The sequence below is a fragment of the Lepidochelys kempii genome, chromosome 1 (assembly GCF_965140285.1).
Source record: "Lepidochelys kempii isolate rLepKem1 chromosome 1, rLepKem1.hap1, whole genome shotgun sequence".
NCBI lineage: Eukaryota > Metazoa > Chordata > Testudines > Cheloniidae > Lepidochelys > Lepidochelys kempii.
Genome location: NC_136380.1, coordinates 345,576,509 through 345,596,513, shown reverse-complemented (window position 1 = coordinate 345,596,513; position 20,005 = coordinate 345,576,509). Strand labels below are relative to the sequence as shown.

The following is a 20,005-nucleotide window of genomic DNA, read 5'->3' as shown; positions in this document are numbered from 1 at the left end:
AAACCCTGTTTTAAGCACCATTTACTAGAAATAAGACCATTTCCTGGCCATCGTTGACAGAACTTTTGACTCTTTATCTTGATCCACCTTTACCTTATCTACAGTCCTTTCTTCATAGATAGTTTCAAATACAGATAAAAGTCTGTCTCACTCACTCACACTCACAATCCTACACTTTTGTAATAAGTGGTCCGTTTCTAACACAATTACAAATCATGTTAAATTATTATTTTAACTATTTAAAGGTCTGTTTATAACATTGTTTTGGCTAGCATTGTCCATGTCCTTGTGAATTATTGGATGGGAAAACCATGCTGGCAATAACATGCATGGAAAGTAAAATGGTGCTTAAAATGGTTATAGCTAGCATGATACACATTTTTATGGATAGGTTCTTAACTTCTCTCTATACTTTAGAGACTGCCAAGTTGAGAAAGAGGAACTAGGCTACAAAATGGTAGTCTCCCAGCGTGAATAAAACATTCTTTGCTCTTGGGTTGTACATGATATGAAACCATGTTGCAGCCTGGCAAAGTCCAAAGCTGTTGCACAAATTAGGGACAGTTATAACTTTGCTTAGTTTTGTGCACAGACAGGACATAACCATGTTAACTGAGTTAGGACTTGTCTATACAAACACTTAGTTCACAGAAAGCTGGATTGTCAATCTACCATGCAAAAGCCTGCCATGCATTAAATGTCATAGAATCATAGATTCATAGAATATCAGGGTTGGAAGGGACCCCAGAAGGTCATCTAGTCCAACCCCCTGCTCGAAGCAGGACCAATTCCCAATTAAATCATCCCAGCCAGGGCTTTGTCAAGCCTGACCTTAAAAACCTCTAAGGAAGGAGATTCTACCACCTCCCTAGGTAACGCATTCCAGTGTTTCACCACCCTCTTAGTGAAAAAGTTTTTCCTAATATCCAATCTAAACCTCCCCCACTGCAACTTGAGACCATTACTCCTCGTTCTGTCATCTGCTACCATTGAGAACAGTCTAGAGCCATCCTCTTTGGAACCCCCTTTCAGGTAGTTGAAAGCAGCTATCAAATCCCCCCTCATTCTTCTCTTCTGCAGGCTAAACAATCCCAGCTCCCTCAGCCTCTCCTCATAACTCATGTGTTCCAGTCCCCTAATCATTTTTGTTGCCCTTCGCTGGACTCTCTCCAATTTATCCACATCCTTCTTGAAGTGTGGGGCCCAAAACTGGACACAGTACTCCAGATGAGGCCTCACCAATGTCGAATAGAGGGGAACGATCACGTCCTTCGATCTGCTCGCTATGCCCCTACTTATACATCCCAAAATGCCATTGGCCTTCTTGGCAACAAGGGCACACTGCTGACTCATATCCAGCTTCTCGTCCACTGTCACCCCTAGGTCCTTTTCCGCAGAACTGCTGCCTAGCCATTCGGTCCCTAGTCTGTAGCTGTGCATTGGGTTCTTCCGTCCTAAGTGCAGGACCCTGCACTTATCCTTATTGAACCTCATCAGATTTCTTTTGGCCCAATCCTCCAATTTGTCTAGGTCCTTCTGTATCCTATCCCTCCCCTCCAGCGTATCTACCACTCCTCCCAGTTTAGTATCATCCGCAAATTTGCTGAGAGTGCAATCCACACCATCCTCCAGATCATTTATGAAGATATTGAACAAAACCAGCCCCAGGACTGACCCTTGGGGCACTCCACTTGATACCGGCTGCCAACTAGACATGGAGCCATTGATCACTACCCGTTGAGCCCGACAATCTAGCCAGCTTTCTACCCACCTTGTAGTGCATTCATCCAGCCCATACTTCCTTAACTTGCTGACAAGAATACTGTGGGAGACTGTGTCAAAAGCTTTGCTAAAGTCAAGAAACAATACATCCACTGCTTTCCCTTCATCCACAGAACCAGTAATCTCATCGAAGAAGGCGATTAGATTAGTCAGGCATGACCTTCCCTTGGTGAATCCATGCTGGCTGTTCCTGATCACTTTCCTCTCATGCAAGTGCTGTATGTCTGTATGAACTCTACTGCTGTGCCCTATGAGTTCCCTCATGCCCTTTGATCTTCTCCTGTTTAAAAATGGGGTAGATCAAAGCACACTTGGGAACTTTTAGTGTACGGCAGCAGGGTACGCATAGACGTTTCATGCATGGCAGGCTAGTGCAAGGTAGATTCGCCTCCTCGCTTGCTGAAAACTAAGTGTTTGTATAGACAAGTCCTTGGGCGTTATCAAGTTTTAACCATGTCCCACAGCTTGATCTGTTTTTAGTATGGAACAGGTAGGGTTTAAGTCTGCTTTTTCAAGTTTGATGGTCTTCTGTATATTTCTCACTCTACCACTTCCTGTTTTCATTCCTGGGAAGAGTCTTTGCTACTATTGGTTTCTTTCAGTGAAGAACAGGGAATTGGTTTTAATTGAGCTGTTGAACTAGTTGAGGAGAAAGAGTTTGTGATTAGGTGCTTTGTGGTCTCCCCAGTCATAACTATTCATATTTGACTTTTTTGTGTTTTACTCTTAAATTTCCTAAAGTTGTGAATCTTTGGAAATGTGGAAGGTGAATTGCATTATGACATTTTTTACAGTCTGTTGACTTTTCAAAGACCGTTTCATTGGGCGACTTTGTCTCATCAGTAGGATCAGGTGATGTATTTATAGTATTGAATTCTAAGACCTAAAGCTTATTAAATTACTGTGAGTATTTGGAATAGTCATAATGGAATATTCATACATTTTCTTTATTACTCTGCTACTTAACTGTACTTAGGTATTCCTTTTGTTCGTTAGCTTTCAGGTATTTCAGGGATCATGGTAGGTATTGTCACACGTGGAATGAAGTTGCACAGGACAGCTAAGATGATAATGCATTTGGAATCTGTGAGGTGAAATGATTTTTATAGAGAGAGGAGCTGATAAAGTTTTTGTAGCCAGTGCCTATTACGCTGATGCTGTAATTTCTTAATTGCCCCCTCACGGAAAGGTTCTTGTGTGATGATATTCCCACATTGTAGTATTGAAATGTAAATGTATTTTGGTGATCTTGATAGGCACTTGATTTAAAAAAAAAACAAATATTTCAATTTTTGATGATTCTGGCATTTTCAGAATCTTTTATTTCTTGGAAGCATATTTCAGATGTAATTAACATTGTATTTTAGTAATACAGTGGATTCCTTCACACCATAATAGTGTAATGACATGTAAGTGTTTCCAATTTACCATCTTGATTCTTAGACCATACATGCAGCCCTACAAAATTGTCATAAAAATTTACCAGCTCAGGCGCAAATGTAATAGCTTGCCCTTTACTATGATGATTGTAGTGGAAAATAAAATGAGTTGTCCTGGGTGAGCAGATTTTTGCGAGGCTGCATAAATGTGATTAATATGATTTTTCCTGTAGCTTTCTGATGTGCCTTGGATTTCTGACACATTACCCACACAGTGGTCTCTTTGTATTCTTTATGTCCTCCATTCATGCACTGAATTCATGACTTTATTTGTTTTTAACTTTACATGCTTCAGGAGATAGAAATAAAGGTAAGTAGAAACACAGAACAAAACGAGGGATGCAGAGTGCATATTTTATACATTGGAAGACTATTTGCCTAAAAACATGGTACATGCTGAATACCAAAAAAGAATTCCCTGGGCTTGACGAGCAGAATAAGTCCTGTGTCCACAAAAAAAGTACAATATAGAGAGTGGAGTTTGTAAGTTTCCTGGCGTGGCTCTGGCAATGTGATTTAAAGATGCTGCCTCGAGGAGAGAGAAGGTAACTCAATTTCCAGTCTCCTTGGCATTCCAGCTGATGCTACCATCATGGGTGTTAGTTGTGGTGGGTTCTGTGATGTTGGTGCTTGGCTGAAAGGCACTCAGTAGAGATCAATGACCCAACACTCTCACAAATCTTGGGAGACAGGCCAGTCCTTGCCTACAGACAGCCCCGCAACCTGAAGCAAATACTCACCAACAACCACATACCACACAACAGAACCACTAACCCAGGAACTTACCCTTGCAACAAAGCCCGTTGCCAATTGTGCCCACATATCTATTCAAGGGACACCATCACAGGGCCTAATAACATCAGCCACACTATCAGAGGTTCGTTCACCTGCACATCCACCAATGTGATATATGCCATCATGTGCCAGCAATGCCCCTCTGCCATGTACATTGGTCAAACTGGACAGTCTCTAGGTAAAAGAATAAATGGACACAAATCAGATGTCAAGAATTATAACATTCATAAACCAGTCGGAGAACACTTCAATCTCTCTGGTCACGCAATCACAGACATGAAGGTCGCTATCTTAAAACAAAAAAACTTCAAATCCAGACTCCAGCGAGAAACTGCTGAATTGGAATTCATTTGCAAATTGGATACTATTAATTTAGGCTTAAATAGAGACTGGGAGTGGCTAAGTCATTATGCAAGGTAGCCTATTTCCTCTTGTTTTTTCCTACCCCCCCCCCCCCCAGATGTTCTGGCTTAACTTCGATTTAAACTTGGAGAGTGGTCAGTTTGGATGAGCGATTACCAGCAGGAGAGTGAGTTTGTGTGTGTATGGGGGTGGGGGGGATGTGAGAAAACCTGGATTTGTGCTGGAAATGGCCCACCTTAATTATGCACATTGTAGGGAGAATGGTCACTTTGGATGAGCTATTAGCAGCAGGATAGTGAGTTTGTGTGTGTGGTTTTTGGGAGGGGGGTGAGAGAACCTGGATTTGTGCAGGAAATGGCCCAACTTTATTATCATGCACATTGTGTAAAGAGTTGTCACTTTGGATGGGCTATCACCAGCAGGAGAGTGAATTTGTGTGGGGGCGTGGAGGGTGAGAAAACCTGGATTTGTGCTGGAAATGGCCCACCTGATGATCACTTTAGATAAGCTATTACCAGCTGGACAATGGGGTGGGAGGAGGTATTTTTTCATATTCTCTGTGTATATATAAAGTCTGCTGCAGTTTCCACGGCATACATCTGATGAAGTGAGCTGTAGCTCACGAAAGCTCATGCTCAAATAAATTGGTTAGTCTCTAAGGTGCCACAAGTACTCCTTTTCTTTTTGCGAATACAGACTAACATGGCTGTTACTCTGAAACCTGTCATTTTAGGTAGGCCACTGAATGGCCCTCAGTGGGCAATGACTATTTGATTATCATGTGCCTGGGATGAATTTTTACCAATATCCTAGAGGTGAAATGTTCTACAACCTGTTACCTATCACCTGACAAACATTCCCCTCTAAAAGAGTTCTTATATGTGATATTTGTGTGCACAGTATATAAATATTTTAAAACTGTCCTTAGTGAGTCACATTGATTCTACATATCCTACTATAAGCAAAAAGCAATAAAATACCACCTCACTCACCAGTGCTGAAAATCCAGCACCTTTCGTGAGCGCTCAAGTCATAATATTAAAAGGACAGAAGTCCATTAACTGAAAGTAAACCAGGAAGCAGCTCACACAACAGTAAAAGCTTTGCAAATTATTCAGCAGCTGCCGCTCCAGCAACGGTGGTAGTTTCCAGAGAGGTGAAAAAGGGACTGGTGGGTTAAAAGTAGGGAAACTTAGTCAAAAGTCCACCCCATTTAGACTTAATCAGTTTTCTCCTTTCTGTATACAATATCAGACAGAATTATTGTCACTTACATTTATGCCAGACAAATAATAACAGACAAATCCGAATTGGTAAATGGGTCCAAGTTACCACATTCTGTGGCACCAGGAAGTTCTTCCACTTTCTGTGATAGACATCACCTTCTCTGATCCCTTGGTCTGGTCCTTCAGTCCTGTTCTTCAGTTTCTGGTCCGATGCATCTTCAGTTTGGGACCATGTTCACTTACGTCTTTTATACATGTCCACATTACTGATTATTTCATCTCTATCCAATACCTTTTAGCACATCAATGCTTTGTGTTTTAGGTAACCCATATATTCTGGATGTGTAAGCTTCAGTTACTCAACTTTTGGTTTCTGCTTGTTTTTGCAGTTTCTGGGTCATTTCATTTTATGTCACCTCTGCCCCTACCCAGGGTTGTCCCAGAAAAAGAGGAGTTTTTTTCATTACATGTTTGCGTATCTCTCACTTACATCTTCCAGCACAACATGTTACCTTTTGTTCTGTCAGCAAGAACGTGATTTTAAACAAGCCATCAATTCTACGTAAAAGAACTGTGCTTATGCCAACAAGCCCTTGGCCGTAGCATTACCTTATTGGTACTCATTCACTACCCATAGTTACAAATCATTAAAATATAGCTAACAGTTCATTTTATATATCAGTGTTGTAAGTCATTATATGTTGTTCAGTTCAAGCCTACCCTATTAGAAAGTGTGTGTGTGGTGGGGGTGGGAATTGTACAAAACATGATTCTTTAATGGCAATATTTCTTACTTCTTTAAACACAGGTTTGCGTTCAAAATCTAGTTTTGTTTGTGAATCGTTAGAAGTTTTCCTATGAATGTATTTTGAGGGTGTGTCAACTTTAGGGCCTTGATCTTTCATTGTTTTTAATGGTGCCCTAACAGGACAATGGAGCAATAGGCACACTGTGCTTTAAGGTCTGATCCAATGAAGCGTTTAAGCATCTGGGCGGTCTCATTGAAGTCAATGGGACTAATAAAGAGCTTAAAGTTAAGCAAATGCTTAAGTGCTATATTGGATCGGGGCCCAATGCAGAACTGATCATTTTAAAGACATTTTTAAAATCACATGCAAATGTGTGCGTTGGTGTGGGGTCCGGGTCCATGGCCATGTACACACCAAAATCTCCATTTTATTTTTGGACTTTTAAGATGCTAACATTCTGAGTACACATGGCTTTTGTCTGGAATTAATGGAATGTTTTCTTAAATGCAATAGTTGTCCATGAAGTTAACCTTCCAGTAAAGAGTTAATTTCAGAGTAGTATGCTTTGTGCGCCTTTGTGACGTTTCCAAATACAGCTGTTGAGCAAATAATAATAATGATACAGTAGATAATTACATTTACATTTTCAATGCAGCAATCCTCTTCTTATTAATACTGAATACTGTTTTGGCAAAAACTATTAGGCTCCCGTCTTCAATTGCTGTATACTACTTACTGATACAATTTATACTAGACTTTTTCCTCTGCAAGCGCTGCTTTTTCTTGATCCAGTTTTATGTTTGCATTTCTTTTTTTAGGCCAAGCAGCTGGAAGAGAAAGACAGAGAACTGAAGAAGCACGATGCATACTACAAAGAGCAGCTAGCTCGACTGGAAGAGAGGGTGAGACCATTTTTCTTGTTTAATTAAGAGTTTTGTTAATTTCCGTGACCAACTTTGTGGTTTCTGTTTAAGCTTAAAGATCAACAGGAAGAATTTCATAAGCCAGTATTAAAATGATGGAATTAATTGGTTTTTGTCTCTTTCTGTTTGAGAAAGACAAGTGAAGACTGAAGATAGAGGTTGTTATTTTGAGAATCATTTTTTGATTCCTTAGTGACTAATATTGTCATTAATATAATTGTCATATTGGGGGGGAGGGATAACTCAGTGGTTTGAGCATTGGCCTGCTAAACCCAGGGTTGTGAGTTCAATCCTTGAGGGGGCCATTTAGAGATCTGGGGCAAAAATTGGAGATTGGTCCTGCTTTGAGCAGGGGGTTGGACTAGATGACCTCTTGAGGTCCCTTACAACCCTGATATTCTATGATTCTATGATTAAGATGAGTTTTCATTTCTCACAATATTTACTCACACACTGTTTTTTATCTTCACAAGAGGTTACTTTTCCAGCAATAAAGGGCATACAGGATGAAGAGCCAGTGTAGGTGAACTGGTTTTGTTTCATTGGACATTGCCCAACATTCTCAAGATTTTGAGTGAAATTACAACTTTCAAACGTAATTATCTTCCCCTTCCCCTCCTCCTCCAAATATATAAATAAATAAAAATTAAAAAAAAAACCCACAATCACATCTTTGGTTAGACAGAGATCATTGCTCTTAGCCAAACCACCAAGATATGCAGGGAAAGATTCATCTTTATTGTTAGAGTAATTTGACATGTTTAGAAGGCACTAGCAAATTTACCTCAAAAGAATTTGAAACTACACTGCAAACTGTTGGAACAATCCAGATGGCTTAACGATAGTGGAAGTGTAATGAAATGCATTCTTTTTAATAAAAAGAAAAGGAGTACTTGTGGCACCTTAGAGACTAACCAATTTATTTGAGCATGAGCTTTCGTGAGCTACAGCTCACTTCATCGGATGCATCCGATGAAGTGAGCTGTAGCTCACGAAAGCTCATGCTCAAATAAATTGGTTAGTCTCTAAGGTGCCACAAGTACTCCTTTTCTTTTTGCGAATACAGACTGACACGGCTGTTACTCTGAATTCTTTTTAATGGAGTAAATATTTCAAAAAGATGTATTGCTATTAATGTTTGCATCTTACATAATGAAATTTTGTAACAAATCACGCTTCTCGCCTTTTTGGCATCATTTAAGGCATGTCCCAAAATTTGGAACAACTTTCAATTTGCATAGCTTTGCATTTTTCATCCAAGAAACTACATGGATTAAAGGCCCTCTGGATAATCAGCTGAGCATGAGCTTCTAGTGTGACGCTTTAGCCAAAAGGCTAGTGTAATCCTTGGATGCATAAACAGGAATATCGAATATGAGTGGAAGAGGTGGTGTTCTCTCTATATTCAGCACAGCGTGACCACTGCTGGAATACTGTGTTCAGTTCTGGTGTCCACAATTCAATAAAAATATTGATAAATTGGAGAGGATTCAGATAAGAGTCATGAGAATGATTAAAGGATTGGAAAACGTGCCTTATATAGTGATAGATTTAAGGAAGGTTAAGGGATGACTAGATTACAGTCTATAGGTATGTATATAGGGAATAAATATTTGATAATGGGCTCTTCAGTCTAGCAAACAGGGTAATACAAAGTGAATTGCCTGAAGTTGAAGCAGGAGAAATTGAAACTGGAAACAAGATGTACATTTTTAACAGTGAGTATAATTAACCATCGAAACAACTTGGGGTTTTGGCATTTTTTGAGTCCAGATTGGCTCTTTTTCTAAAAGATATTCTAGGTCAAACAGGAATTATTTGGAGTAAATCCTAGGGCCTGCATTATACAAAAGGTCAGACTTGATTACAGTGATTCCTTCTGGCTTTATAATCTAGGAATAATATGCCAGCCTTAACTTTGAGTTTTCTTGGTTTTTGATAAGTCTTAATATGGTTAAGATATTACTGTATTTTATATTTATTCACATATATAGATGTGTCATTCAGGCGACTAAAAAGTTTGTAATGGATTAGAGAGGACAGCATATTGCACAAATTGTAAGTGTATATAATTGGCTACAATGAGCGTTTTAGGTGGTGGATAGATGGGATGTAGTGTTTTTATGGTTTGAGCTACTTTTTGCAAACAAGACAGATGAAGTTCTTATTATTTTGGCAATGAAGTATATTTTGAAATGACCAGATACCAATTTATTTTAAATTGCCACTAAGATGACACATTAGCTGGACCATTGAGACATGGAGTCTCAATGCATTCTCAGCTGAGACTCCTCAGCTGTTGAACTTCTTCTTTCTGGTGTTCTACCAAAACTAGAATCTTGTAGATTGTGGCGCATGTTGCAAGGCTTACTTTTTCGGCCAAGCATTTGTTTGACCTTACGGAGGAATACTAGGGAAGCTTTTTTGTCAGTTTGGTTTGGGCTTGTTGGTAGCAGGATGTCTCTTATGGCTCTGTGTAATAGTTGGGGGTTTCCAGGAGGCATGACAAAGGATAATCAATAAACAGTCATTTTATATTTTTAGTTACATCATATACATACAGTAAAATGCATTTTATCCTTCAGTGACTTTTTGTTTATTCAGAGCAGATACAGAGCTAAAGTGGCAGAGAAGACTTGAGAAAAGGGGCCAGAGTAGAATAGCTCAGTGGAATTGAGATCTAGCATACCTGTGTTGAATGTGTACTGTTGCATATATAACTGAGATAACAAACAGTACTGATTTTAGTGCCAGCTTTTTGTGCAATGCTGAAGATTTGTAATGAACGACTCCTTCCCATGTGTCAAGGGACACAGGATCTCTGCTGCATCTTCCCTCTGCTGAGGGAACTGGGGATATTTAGTCTGCAGAAGAGAAGAGTGAGGGGGGATTTGATAGCAGCCTTCAATTACCTGAAGGGGGGGGTTCCAAAGAGGTGGAGCTAGGCCAGGGGTTGGCAACCTGCGGCATGAATGCTGATTTTTACTGGCATGCTCCTGCCAGCTGGAGTCCTGGCCGCTGCCAGCCTGGGTGAATGGAACCCCAGGCCAGTAGCGGGCTGAGCGGGGCCGACGGCTGGGACCCCGGCTGGCAGGAGCCGGCAGACGGAACCCCAGACCAGCGGTGGGCTGAGCAGCTCAGCCTGCTGCCAGTCTGGGGTTCTGTCCACTGGTGTAGTGTATTAAATTTCTCCCTGTAGGAATGTGCTAATTGCGGAGCACCAGGACTGGCAGCCGTAAGTAGTATACCGTAAGTAGCACATTCCTACTGTTTTGGGGAAGGCTGTGCCTCCCCAAACAGCCAGCGCACTTCCCCCCTCATAACCCCCGACCCATCCAACCTCCCCCACCCCCTCGCCCCTTGACTGCCCCCCTCAGAACCCTCACACCCATCCAAACTCCCCCACCCCCTCGCCCCTTGACTGCCCCCCTCAGAACCCTAACACCCATCCAAACTCCCCCACCCCCTTGACTGCCCCCCTCAGAACCCTCACACCCATCCAAACTCCCCCACCCCCTCGCCCCTTGACTGCCCCCCTCAGAACCCCCACACCCATCCAACCTCCCCCACCCCCTTGACTGCCCCCCTCAGAACCCCACACCCATCCAAACTCCCCCACCCCTTCGCCCCTTGACTGCCCCCCTCAGAACCTCCGCACCCATCCAACCCCTCCATTCCTTGTCTCCTGACCACCCCCTGGGACCCCACCCCCCATCCAAGCCCCCCTGTCCCCTGACTGCCCTGACCCCTATCCACACCCCCAACCCCTGACAGGACCCCTGGGACTCCCACGCCTGTCCAACCACCCCTGTTCCCCGTCCCTGTACCATGCCGCTGAAAGCACCAGGACTGGCAGCCGTAAGTAGTACGCCGTAAGTAGCACATTCCTATGGGGAGCAATTTAATATACTACACCTGGCCCCGCTCAGCCCACTGACGGTCTGGAGTTCTCAAAATATGTTCTCGCACCCCTTATCAAAAATTACACTACAATTAGCTTAAAAACTTGAAAACGTAAAAACTTTGTATATTACAGTAATCCTTAAAAATATATAATGTTAATAAATACATAGGTTTGATGAAACAAAGTAGTTGTACTTATGTGCTTGTGCTTAATTTGCGTTTTTGATTATTTACCTTCTAAAAAAATCTCGCATGTCTCGCACCCCCAGAAAGGGCATCTCGCACCCCCAGGGGATGTGTGTACCCCCGGTTAAGAACCACTGCACTAAACTGATAAGATCTGCATTTTAATTTTAAATTAAGCTTCTTAAACATTTTTAAAAACCTTGTTTACTTTAATACAACAATAGTTTAGTTACATAATAAAGACTTAAAGAGGCCTTCTAAAAACGGTAAAATGTATTACTGGCACGCAAAACCTTAAATTAGAGTGAATAAATGAAGACTCAGCACCCCACTTCTGAAAGGTTGCCGACCCCTGAGCTAGGCTGTTCTCAGTGGTGGCAGATGACAGAACAAGAAGCAATGGTCTCAAGTTGCAGTGGGGGAGGTCTAGGTTGGATATTTGGAAACACTGTTTCACTAGGAGGATGGTGAAGCACTGGAATGGGTTCCCTAGGGACGTGGTGGAATCTCCATCCTTAGAGGTTTTTAAGGTCAGGCTTGACAAAGCCCTGGCTGGGATGAATTAGTTGGGGTTGGTCCTGCTTTGAGCAGGGGATTGGACTAGATGACCTCCTGAGATCTCTTCCAACCCTAATGTTCTATGGTTCTGTCTTGATTTCTCCTCTTGAAATTGAATTCCTCAGAATGAGAGCAGGATATTCTCAGTTGAGAGTTCTCAGCCATGGAGTGTGTGCCCTCTATCTGTCAGAGTTGGGAGCTTTTCATGGCATGTTATAAAGCTAATTTCTTCATTCTGCCTTTTGTATTGATATATTAAAGAACCACTGTTTTGGCAAGGTGATTATTTTGTTTGTTTGTAAATCAAGTCTGAGGCATGTAGGTTCCAATGCAGTGAATGTTCCATAGGTGCTGAAATGAGATGAGCCCTATCCTCAAAGTCTGGTTTATCTTCTGAACAGATTTGGGGTGTGCAGGACTGGAAGAAGAACAGGGGCTACGTGCAAAGGTCAGGTCAAGATCTGAACTGCATCCAAGTTTTGAGATATTTTTTACCTGGATGTCTCCCCCCCACCTCCGGGTCATTTGTTAGACAAAACAATGCTGATAATTTTTGAGCACCGTGATCTGAATAGAAGTGAAAGTAACCAAGGAAGGAATGGAGAGGCCGTTGGAGTCTCAATGTTGTAGAGAATGGTGGAGGTGGGCTTAAAAGGGAGCTATAATGTGCAAATTAATAGAGTAGTGTAGCATGTAGTTTATTTCTAAACTCTCATTGATTTCAGTGGAAGTCTGCACACAGATAATGGTGTGTGCTGTAGAACAGAGAGAAGATAAGAGTGGAATAAAAAGATGGGAACTTGGAGAAATAAAATGTCAATATGAAGAAATTTGCATTATTAGTCTTGTCATCTGTGGTGAAGCATGCTAATTAAATTTTAAGATCACTCTTACATCAGATAAGCACATTTTAACAACACCTTGGTTACTAATAGGTGGTATTTGTGTCTATTGCATCACTAAGTGTCAGAGCTCATCTGTATGATTAATTGGCCTTTTGATTAGTTAGCTTTTTTTCAATTAGAAGCTTCACAGCTGTGTTCTTCTGTGCTGCTGAAAAAACAGTGTGGACATTGATAATAAAGGGAGATGACAACAGAACAGATAAGTGTCAGCACAATGTGCTCCTTACGGAGAGAAATTATTATACATATTCACTGCCAGATGAAGTATGTCACTTATAAAATATTTCAGTGACTGGAGTGAAGATGTGTCAACCTTTTCAGGGGATTAATGCAGGACAAAGTAACTGTGCACCAGTGACAGCTGTGGGACTAAAACATAAACAGTTCAATTCTCAGGGGCAATAGCTGTTCATAAATTTGGTTTATGTGCTAAAAATCCTTTGGTACTTTCCAAAAAACAGTGATTTCCCCCAACAGCTGCTAGTGTTTCTAGGTCAAAGATGACACATAAACTAAGAGTTATTGCATACTCCACAGCAGCTAAGCAAGATGGAATAGTTTAACAAAGAAGTTAAAAAATAACCTTCAGATACAGTATATCTGGTTAGGCTATAAACTCATTATTTAAGAGTTCCCACATTAGACTTTCAGAGAGAAATTAATTCATCAGCCCTAAAAGGGGCATATTCTACTTTGTATCTACCCAAGAGATATATGGACATGGCTCCTTACACACATTCTGATCAGAACAGACCACTGAGGATTGATACATATGTAGTTGTAGGATACAGATATAAGGTTTTTGGGTCACTTTTTTTTTTATGCTGATGGAAACAGGACCTGGTACCTTTATTTGTAGCAATTGGAATAGAAGCTGTAATGCAGTTGTAGATATTTTTCATTGTCTGTTTATGGTTCTTGTAAGTTAAATGAAAACTTAACAGAAAATTAGATTTAAAGAAAGGCCCATAGAACAATATCTCTTGATAGAACCACTCTACATTCTATAGTACCGTAAACGTTCACATATACAATATGTTGACTTTTCCTTAAAATTGCAGTGTAAGAATTGATGAGATGAGGTTTTACTACTTTCTGTCTGTGAAGCTGTGCAGGCTCCCAAGACCTCTTTTTCTAACACACACCAAGAATTGTGTCCCCCTCTTGTATTTGCCGTTGTCCTGATCAGCCATATGAGTCATTCTGTCATTGGTCTAACTTTACATTGTCTCAAGATCTCATCTGTCTTTGCATTTCTAATGTGCTCATCACTGTGTTATCTGGAGGCCAACAAAAATAATAATTTGTACTAATTTTGTTCATAGTGTGTCTTGTGCTCCACCATTCCTTGATCCAGTTGCTGCTGCTTTAGAGTATTTTTAAATCCATGAGAAATGCTGGTTGTCTCTCTTCACCTTAGCAGTGCCATGCAGATCTATGGTACTATATAAGTAATACAGTTTATAGGAAGTGAAACAACTTACATTCAGTTGTCATTTAGTGTTCAGCTCTATCCTGATGGGAATCATGCCCCTATTTGTGGGAGTAAGAATGAAGGAGTTTTTAATAAGCTAATATATCACAAAATTATTTAACTTCTATCAGTCTCATATGAATGAGTAAGAAATAAGCCCTAATATTGGTCAGGCTTTGGCTCAGTCAAGGCAATAAGTTCCTATGCTTCTGATTTTCTAAAAATATCTTCACTGGGCAGCGTACAGAGTACGTGTACGTATTTTAAAAGAGCTAGATGTTGTTAGTATTTATTGTTTATATTATAGTAGCCCTCAGAGGCCCCCTACATCATGGTAGGTGCTGTACAATCTCAGAGATAGACAAAATCCCTGTCTCAAATAGCTTAAAGTCTGAGGTCTGGATCCTACAGTGAATTCTGTTGGCAGACCTCTATGGATTTCAGTGGAGTTCTTATGGATGCAGAGGCTCTTTTTGTGCAAAGCTTATTGTCAGATCAGAGCCTAAGAATTTAGACATAAGTTCTGGAAAAATGATAGTCTTACCTGAATCCATTTTATTTTTTTCGCAACTTAAATTTTGAGGAAGGATTTACAAATCATCGGATCGGCACTTAATTTGGGAATTCTATTTACCGTTTAGGCTTTCAAGGAGTATTAACCTTAAGGTAAGATGAGCACAAAGCTGTGAGCTGATGGCACACACTATACCAGGTATTAAATAGTATAATCCATCCTGTTTGCTACAGTAAATAGGATTTCACTATTATGATGTGTCAGGGTTTTCAGAGAAATCAAATTTACTAGACATTAAACTGCCATCCTTTCTGCTGAGCAGCTTTATTCTGGGATCTTGCGTTCAAATTAATCCGGTTGGTAGGAAATGCTCATACCAATTGTGCAGGGAAATTATAATTGAATGATCTCTTCCTTTTCTCTATTCAGGGCTTAGAATGGACCACTGTGCTTTGCAATGACAGCCCCAGGGCTCTGAAAAGAAGATAATATACAGTTCAGCTTCAGAGCCAAGTCTTGCCTTTTTTTGAGTTTGTAATGAACATAAGTACTAAGATGCAAACAATATAGGTTTCACGTTTGTTCATATTTTCCAGTATTTTGTTTACCCTTTCTGAGACTCAACAACTCAGCTGCAGCTTGCAAGGTGTAGATAATAAGAGAATCAAAAAGTTTTATAACAAAGCAATGTAAATCAATTCAAACCTTTATGTTCTCTACAATATATTGGGAGTAGTGTAAGCATGTTTAATTTAAAAAATAAATAAGCTATCACCCTGTTCCTTTTCTTGAAGATATTGCTTTAGTGTATCAGCAAGAATTTTATAACTGGGAAAGGATTCAACTCCTTTTGTCCTGTGTTTAAGAGCTGCAGTTAGTACAGCAAACGCATTTTCTCTGTACAAGTTTGGACTTCATTCATTGATGGCTTTCAGAATCAAATGACAATGATATCAATAAAATGTGTGGAGACTTTGGGTTGGATCCATCAGAGTGGAAAATGAGTTTAGATGATGATAACATGCAGTTGTATGTAATACATTTTATGTGAGGAACTGAGAGCTTTGTAAACATTAAGTCTCTGAATGTTCTTGAGAATTAATTAATTTACCTCTGGGGTGTAACTTGGCTAACTGGCAAAGTTCTATTTGTTTGGTTGACCAGGGTGAATAAGTTCCTTGCTGAACAAGTAAAATATCAGTAAGTTTTTTGATATTGTCAGTCATAATGCTAAGTGATGGGCAAATAGATTTTTGTGCCTGGGCTGGTTTTAACGTATTCTAAACCACTAACTATAACAATACACAACAGCACTAATAAAACTGCTTAGCACTTGACATTTTGCAAACACTAGGTGAATAATAAGTAATCAGTACACTGATCCCTACGCAACAGCTGAGGTTGGGATCTTTAGTGATTGCAAGAGGTCAAGACTTAGGTGTACATATCTCATTTGAAAGGCGACCCCTCCAGCACCAGAGTGCCCCATAACTCCATGCCATGCCATTGATTCCATTCACAAGTCATAGTGCCTCTTGTCATAGTATCTGTCCGTATCTTGGCTAAGATTTAAAAATGGGATATTAGGTTACATCAGCTGTCTCGATCTAACTAGTGCTTTCCAAAACCCTAGCAAGATGCAAGGCAAGGCAAGATACATTTTAGGACCTGGTAAGCTGATTGAGCTAAAGCCTAGGAGGTACAAGACTAGGCTTTAACTCAACCATCTTAGCATGGGCTAGGATTTTGGATTTTGGAAGGTGGTTAGCTGTCATGAGGTAACAACACACCTTTTGAACCCTTGTCAAGATAAAGCCTTCATGTGCTGAAAATGTATGTCAGACCTGCAAAGTGTTGTCCATAATGGAATCTGTTCTCCCTCTCTCCCAGGTTCCAGGCAAGAGACAAGGGGCTGGGGTGGGAAAAGTGCAGCAAAATTTGCCTGACATTTTGAATTTCATTTAAAATGTTTCCAAGAACGCTATTTCCTGTATAAACCAAAGTCCTAAGTGTTGCTAGTGGAGTAAGGAAAGGGAGATGTGATTACATTAATATCATCCACAGAGCAGGCTAGTTATAAAACTTAATTAAATTTCTCCAGCATCACTATATGCCAGCCTAGATACTGCGTCTGTATCCTCCTGTCTATAGACAATGACAGGGGCTGAAAAAAATAAAAGCCTATGTATTTGCTTGCAGAACTCCTTCACATATAACTAAGAAAACATAGTGTGATGTCCATTTGAAAATCTTAATATATTGTGTAGACAATGAATTAAAACTCATAGCATCTCTGTGAGGTTGGTGATGTTGCCCTCCCATTTTGCAGTTGGGGAAATTGAGGCAGAGAGAAATAATGTGACTTGGCCTAGTTTACACAGCAATTCTGTGGCAGAGATGAGAATAGAAGCAGATCTAAAATTAGATCCAGATTGCCAAATTCCCACCTGTGGGCTTGGGCTTTCAAACTATTCATTCTTCTTCTGAAACTCTTCTTCGAGTGTTTGTTCATGTCCATTCCAGTCAGGTGTGTGCACGTGCACAGTAGCCAGAAGAATTTTCCCCTAGCAGCAACCATAGGGTGGAGTTGCACCTTCATGGCATCCAATATCGAGCCCTGCCGACCCTACACCCCCTCAGTTCCTTCTTACTGCCAGTGACGATAGCTGAAACTTTTCCCCTTGCTCTTCTCTTGCTTCGGCAAGTGGATTAGCAGTGCTTTATTCGCTCTACATAGTTAGTTTCCAATAGTTAGTATAATTCAGTAGTTCTTTATAAGTTTCAGCTATGGGGGTTCCTCTCCACCCCCATTTGTTATCGGGGCCTGCCGCGATCCCAGGCTTTACGACTTGCCAGATTTGCGCGATGCGCATGCCAAAAAGTGACTCCCACATCTCCTGCTTACGGTGCCTGGGTGAGGGTCACTAGAAAGACCGCTGCAAGATCTGTCGGGAGTTCCAACTGAGAACCATTAGGGAGACGGAGCAGCGTCTCAAAATTCTTCTTATGGAGACTGCTCTCCGACATCAGTCAGACCCAGGCACCAGGAATCCTGCTTCTGGCATGTCGTCTTTGAGGCGAAGTGCTCCAGCACCGTCTTTGAAGGATCCAGTGCTGAAGAAAGATACTGGCAAGGAAGCTTGGCACCGTCATGGAGCCTCTTGGGGACATTCCAGCCTTCGGCACCAGTCCCAATTGCCAGAACAGAATAAAAAGAGGTCGGAGAGAGGCCATTCTCCTTCAGCAAGACCCAGGGACCAGCCACCAGTGGCACCTCAGTCATGCCATGGCTCGGAGACTCAGAGTGGGGCCATGTTGACTCCTGCCCAAGCGAGGCAGTCGAGTATGGGCCCATCTCGCTCACTGCACCCATCGGAGCATCTACCGCTCCCGTCCACCCCAGAGGCTTTCGAGGTGGTGCAGAACCTATTGAGGCTCATGGCGCTGTTCTTGCCGCCGAGACAAGGGAGTGTCCCGGTACCGCAGGTTCCATCCCAGCATCCCGTGCAGTCAAAGGGAAAGTCAGCGATGATGACACGCCGATCCCCCTCACCTCAGCACTCTGCTTCCTGACGCTCTACCTCGAGAGGAGCAACTCCACCCTGGTCCTCCTACTCGGAGTCAGAGTCGGAGTCAGACTCGTACCGCTCTGACTATAGCAGGAGCAGAAGATCCTCCTCACCGTAGGTGGTCCCACCCGATGCAGTGGCCCCTCAATGGCAAAATCCACCTCAGTCGCCCTTTTGGACTCCGTGGGCTTTCCATCAAGCCCAGGGTCGGAGCCAGGGGTCCTACTCGGGTGCAGGATCAGTGGTGTCCACGACGTTCGTTCTGCCACAGTTGGCACTGGAGCCAATGCCTCAGTCATTAATAGCAGCACTGACATCGGCCACTTCAGCACCGGAGGCTTCAGCACCCTCGGCACTGACGATGGCACCGAGACCGCCTCCATCGTCGGCGCTGGCTGCAGCAACACCTACAGGAACCCTGGTGCACATGCTGCACCAGGCACCGGCGCTGGTGTGGGAACCGACACTGGCATCAACACCTGCGCCTTTCACAGCACCGGGACCAAGCCAACCTACTGCAGTTTCCACAGGGTCAAGAGATAGCTTGAGTGGGGACGGTAGGGAACCACTCCCTCCCCTGGTGGTCTCCTCCTCCTCCTCACCAGATGAGGCCCTAGCAGGCACTTCAGTAGCCCCAGCTCTGGAAGACTCCAGGGTGTTGCAGCAGCTGCTGTGACGGGTCACCCAGGTTCTGGGCATTAAGGCAGAGGAAGTTGTGGATAATTAGGACCCTATGGTGGACATCCTGGCTCCCTCCGGCCCTGCCCGTATCGCTTTACCACTGATAAAGACAATCAATGACATAACCAAGACCCTTTGGCAGACCCCGGCCTCGCTGCCACCTACGACTAAGCACAATGAGCGCCAGTACTTTGTGCCCTCCAAGGGCTATGAACAGATCTATTACCACCCTCTGCCTGATTCTCTGGTGGTGGATGCTGCTAACCAGTGGGAGAGGCAAGGATTTCAAGGCCCTTCGTCGAAGAATAGGAATGCCAAAAAATTAGACATTTTTGGGCGAAAAGTCTGCTTCACGGGGGGACTGCAACTCCGAGTATCCAACCAGCAGGCCATCATCAGCAGGTACTCCTACAATGCCTGCTCGGCGATGGCTAAATTTACGGAGTTGCTCCCCTCGGACTTCCACGCCAAATTTTCGGCTTTGGTTGACGAAGGGAGACTGATCTCCAGAGTGTCCCTTGAGGCGGCACTTGATGGGGCAGATGCAGCAACCAGAGTTATGGCTACTGGAGTGGCCATGAGAAGGGGCTCATGCCTCCAGGTTTCTGGCCTCCCCTGTGAGGTACAGCAAACCATCCAAGACCTGCCCTTTGAAGGTGAGACTCTCTTCGCAGAGAAGATGACAAAAGGCTAAACAGCCTTAAAGATTCCAGAGCCACCCTCAGGTCCCTGGGCCTCTATACTCCTTCAACTCAGCAGAGACAAGTCCATCCGCAGCCCCAGCAGCGGTTTGGTCAGCAGAACTTCCAAGACGGGTCCAAAAGGAGGAATCGGAACGGCAGGAGAAGGCTGCGCCAAACCTCTGGCCAGGGCTCGGGAGAACTCAAGCTGTCTTCAGGTCACAAACTGGTCTTTTGAAGGCACGGTTGAGGATGGTA

The 20,005-nt window shown here is 42.4% G+C and overlaps 1 protein-coding gene across 2 annotated transcripts in view; it reads left to right on the top strand.

Moving 5' to 3' along the window:
- Positions 1–20,005, top strand: part of CHCHD3 (coiled-coil-helix-coiled-coil-helix domain containing 3) — a 248,724-nt gene that overhangs the window by 147,895 nt on the left and 80,824 nt on the right. For both annotated transcript variants that reach the window (XM_073328860.2, XM_073328859.2), the window contains exon 5: positions 7,173–7,256. In XM_073328860.2, the coding sequence (XP_073184961.2) occupies positions 7,173–7,256 (84 nt within the window). The remainder of the gene's footprint in view (positions 1–7,172; positions 7,257–20,005) is intronic.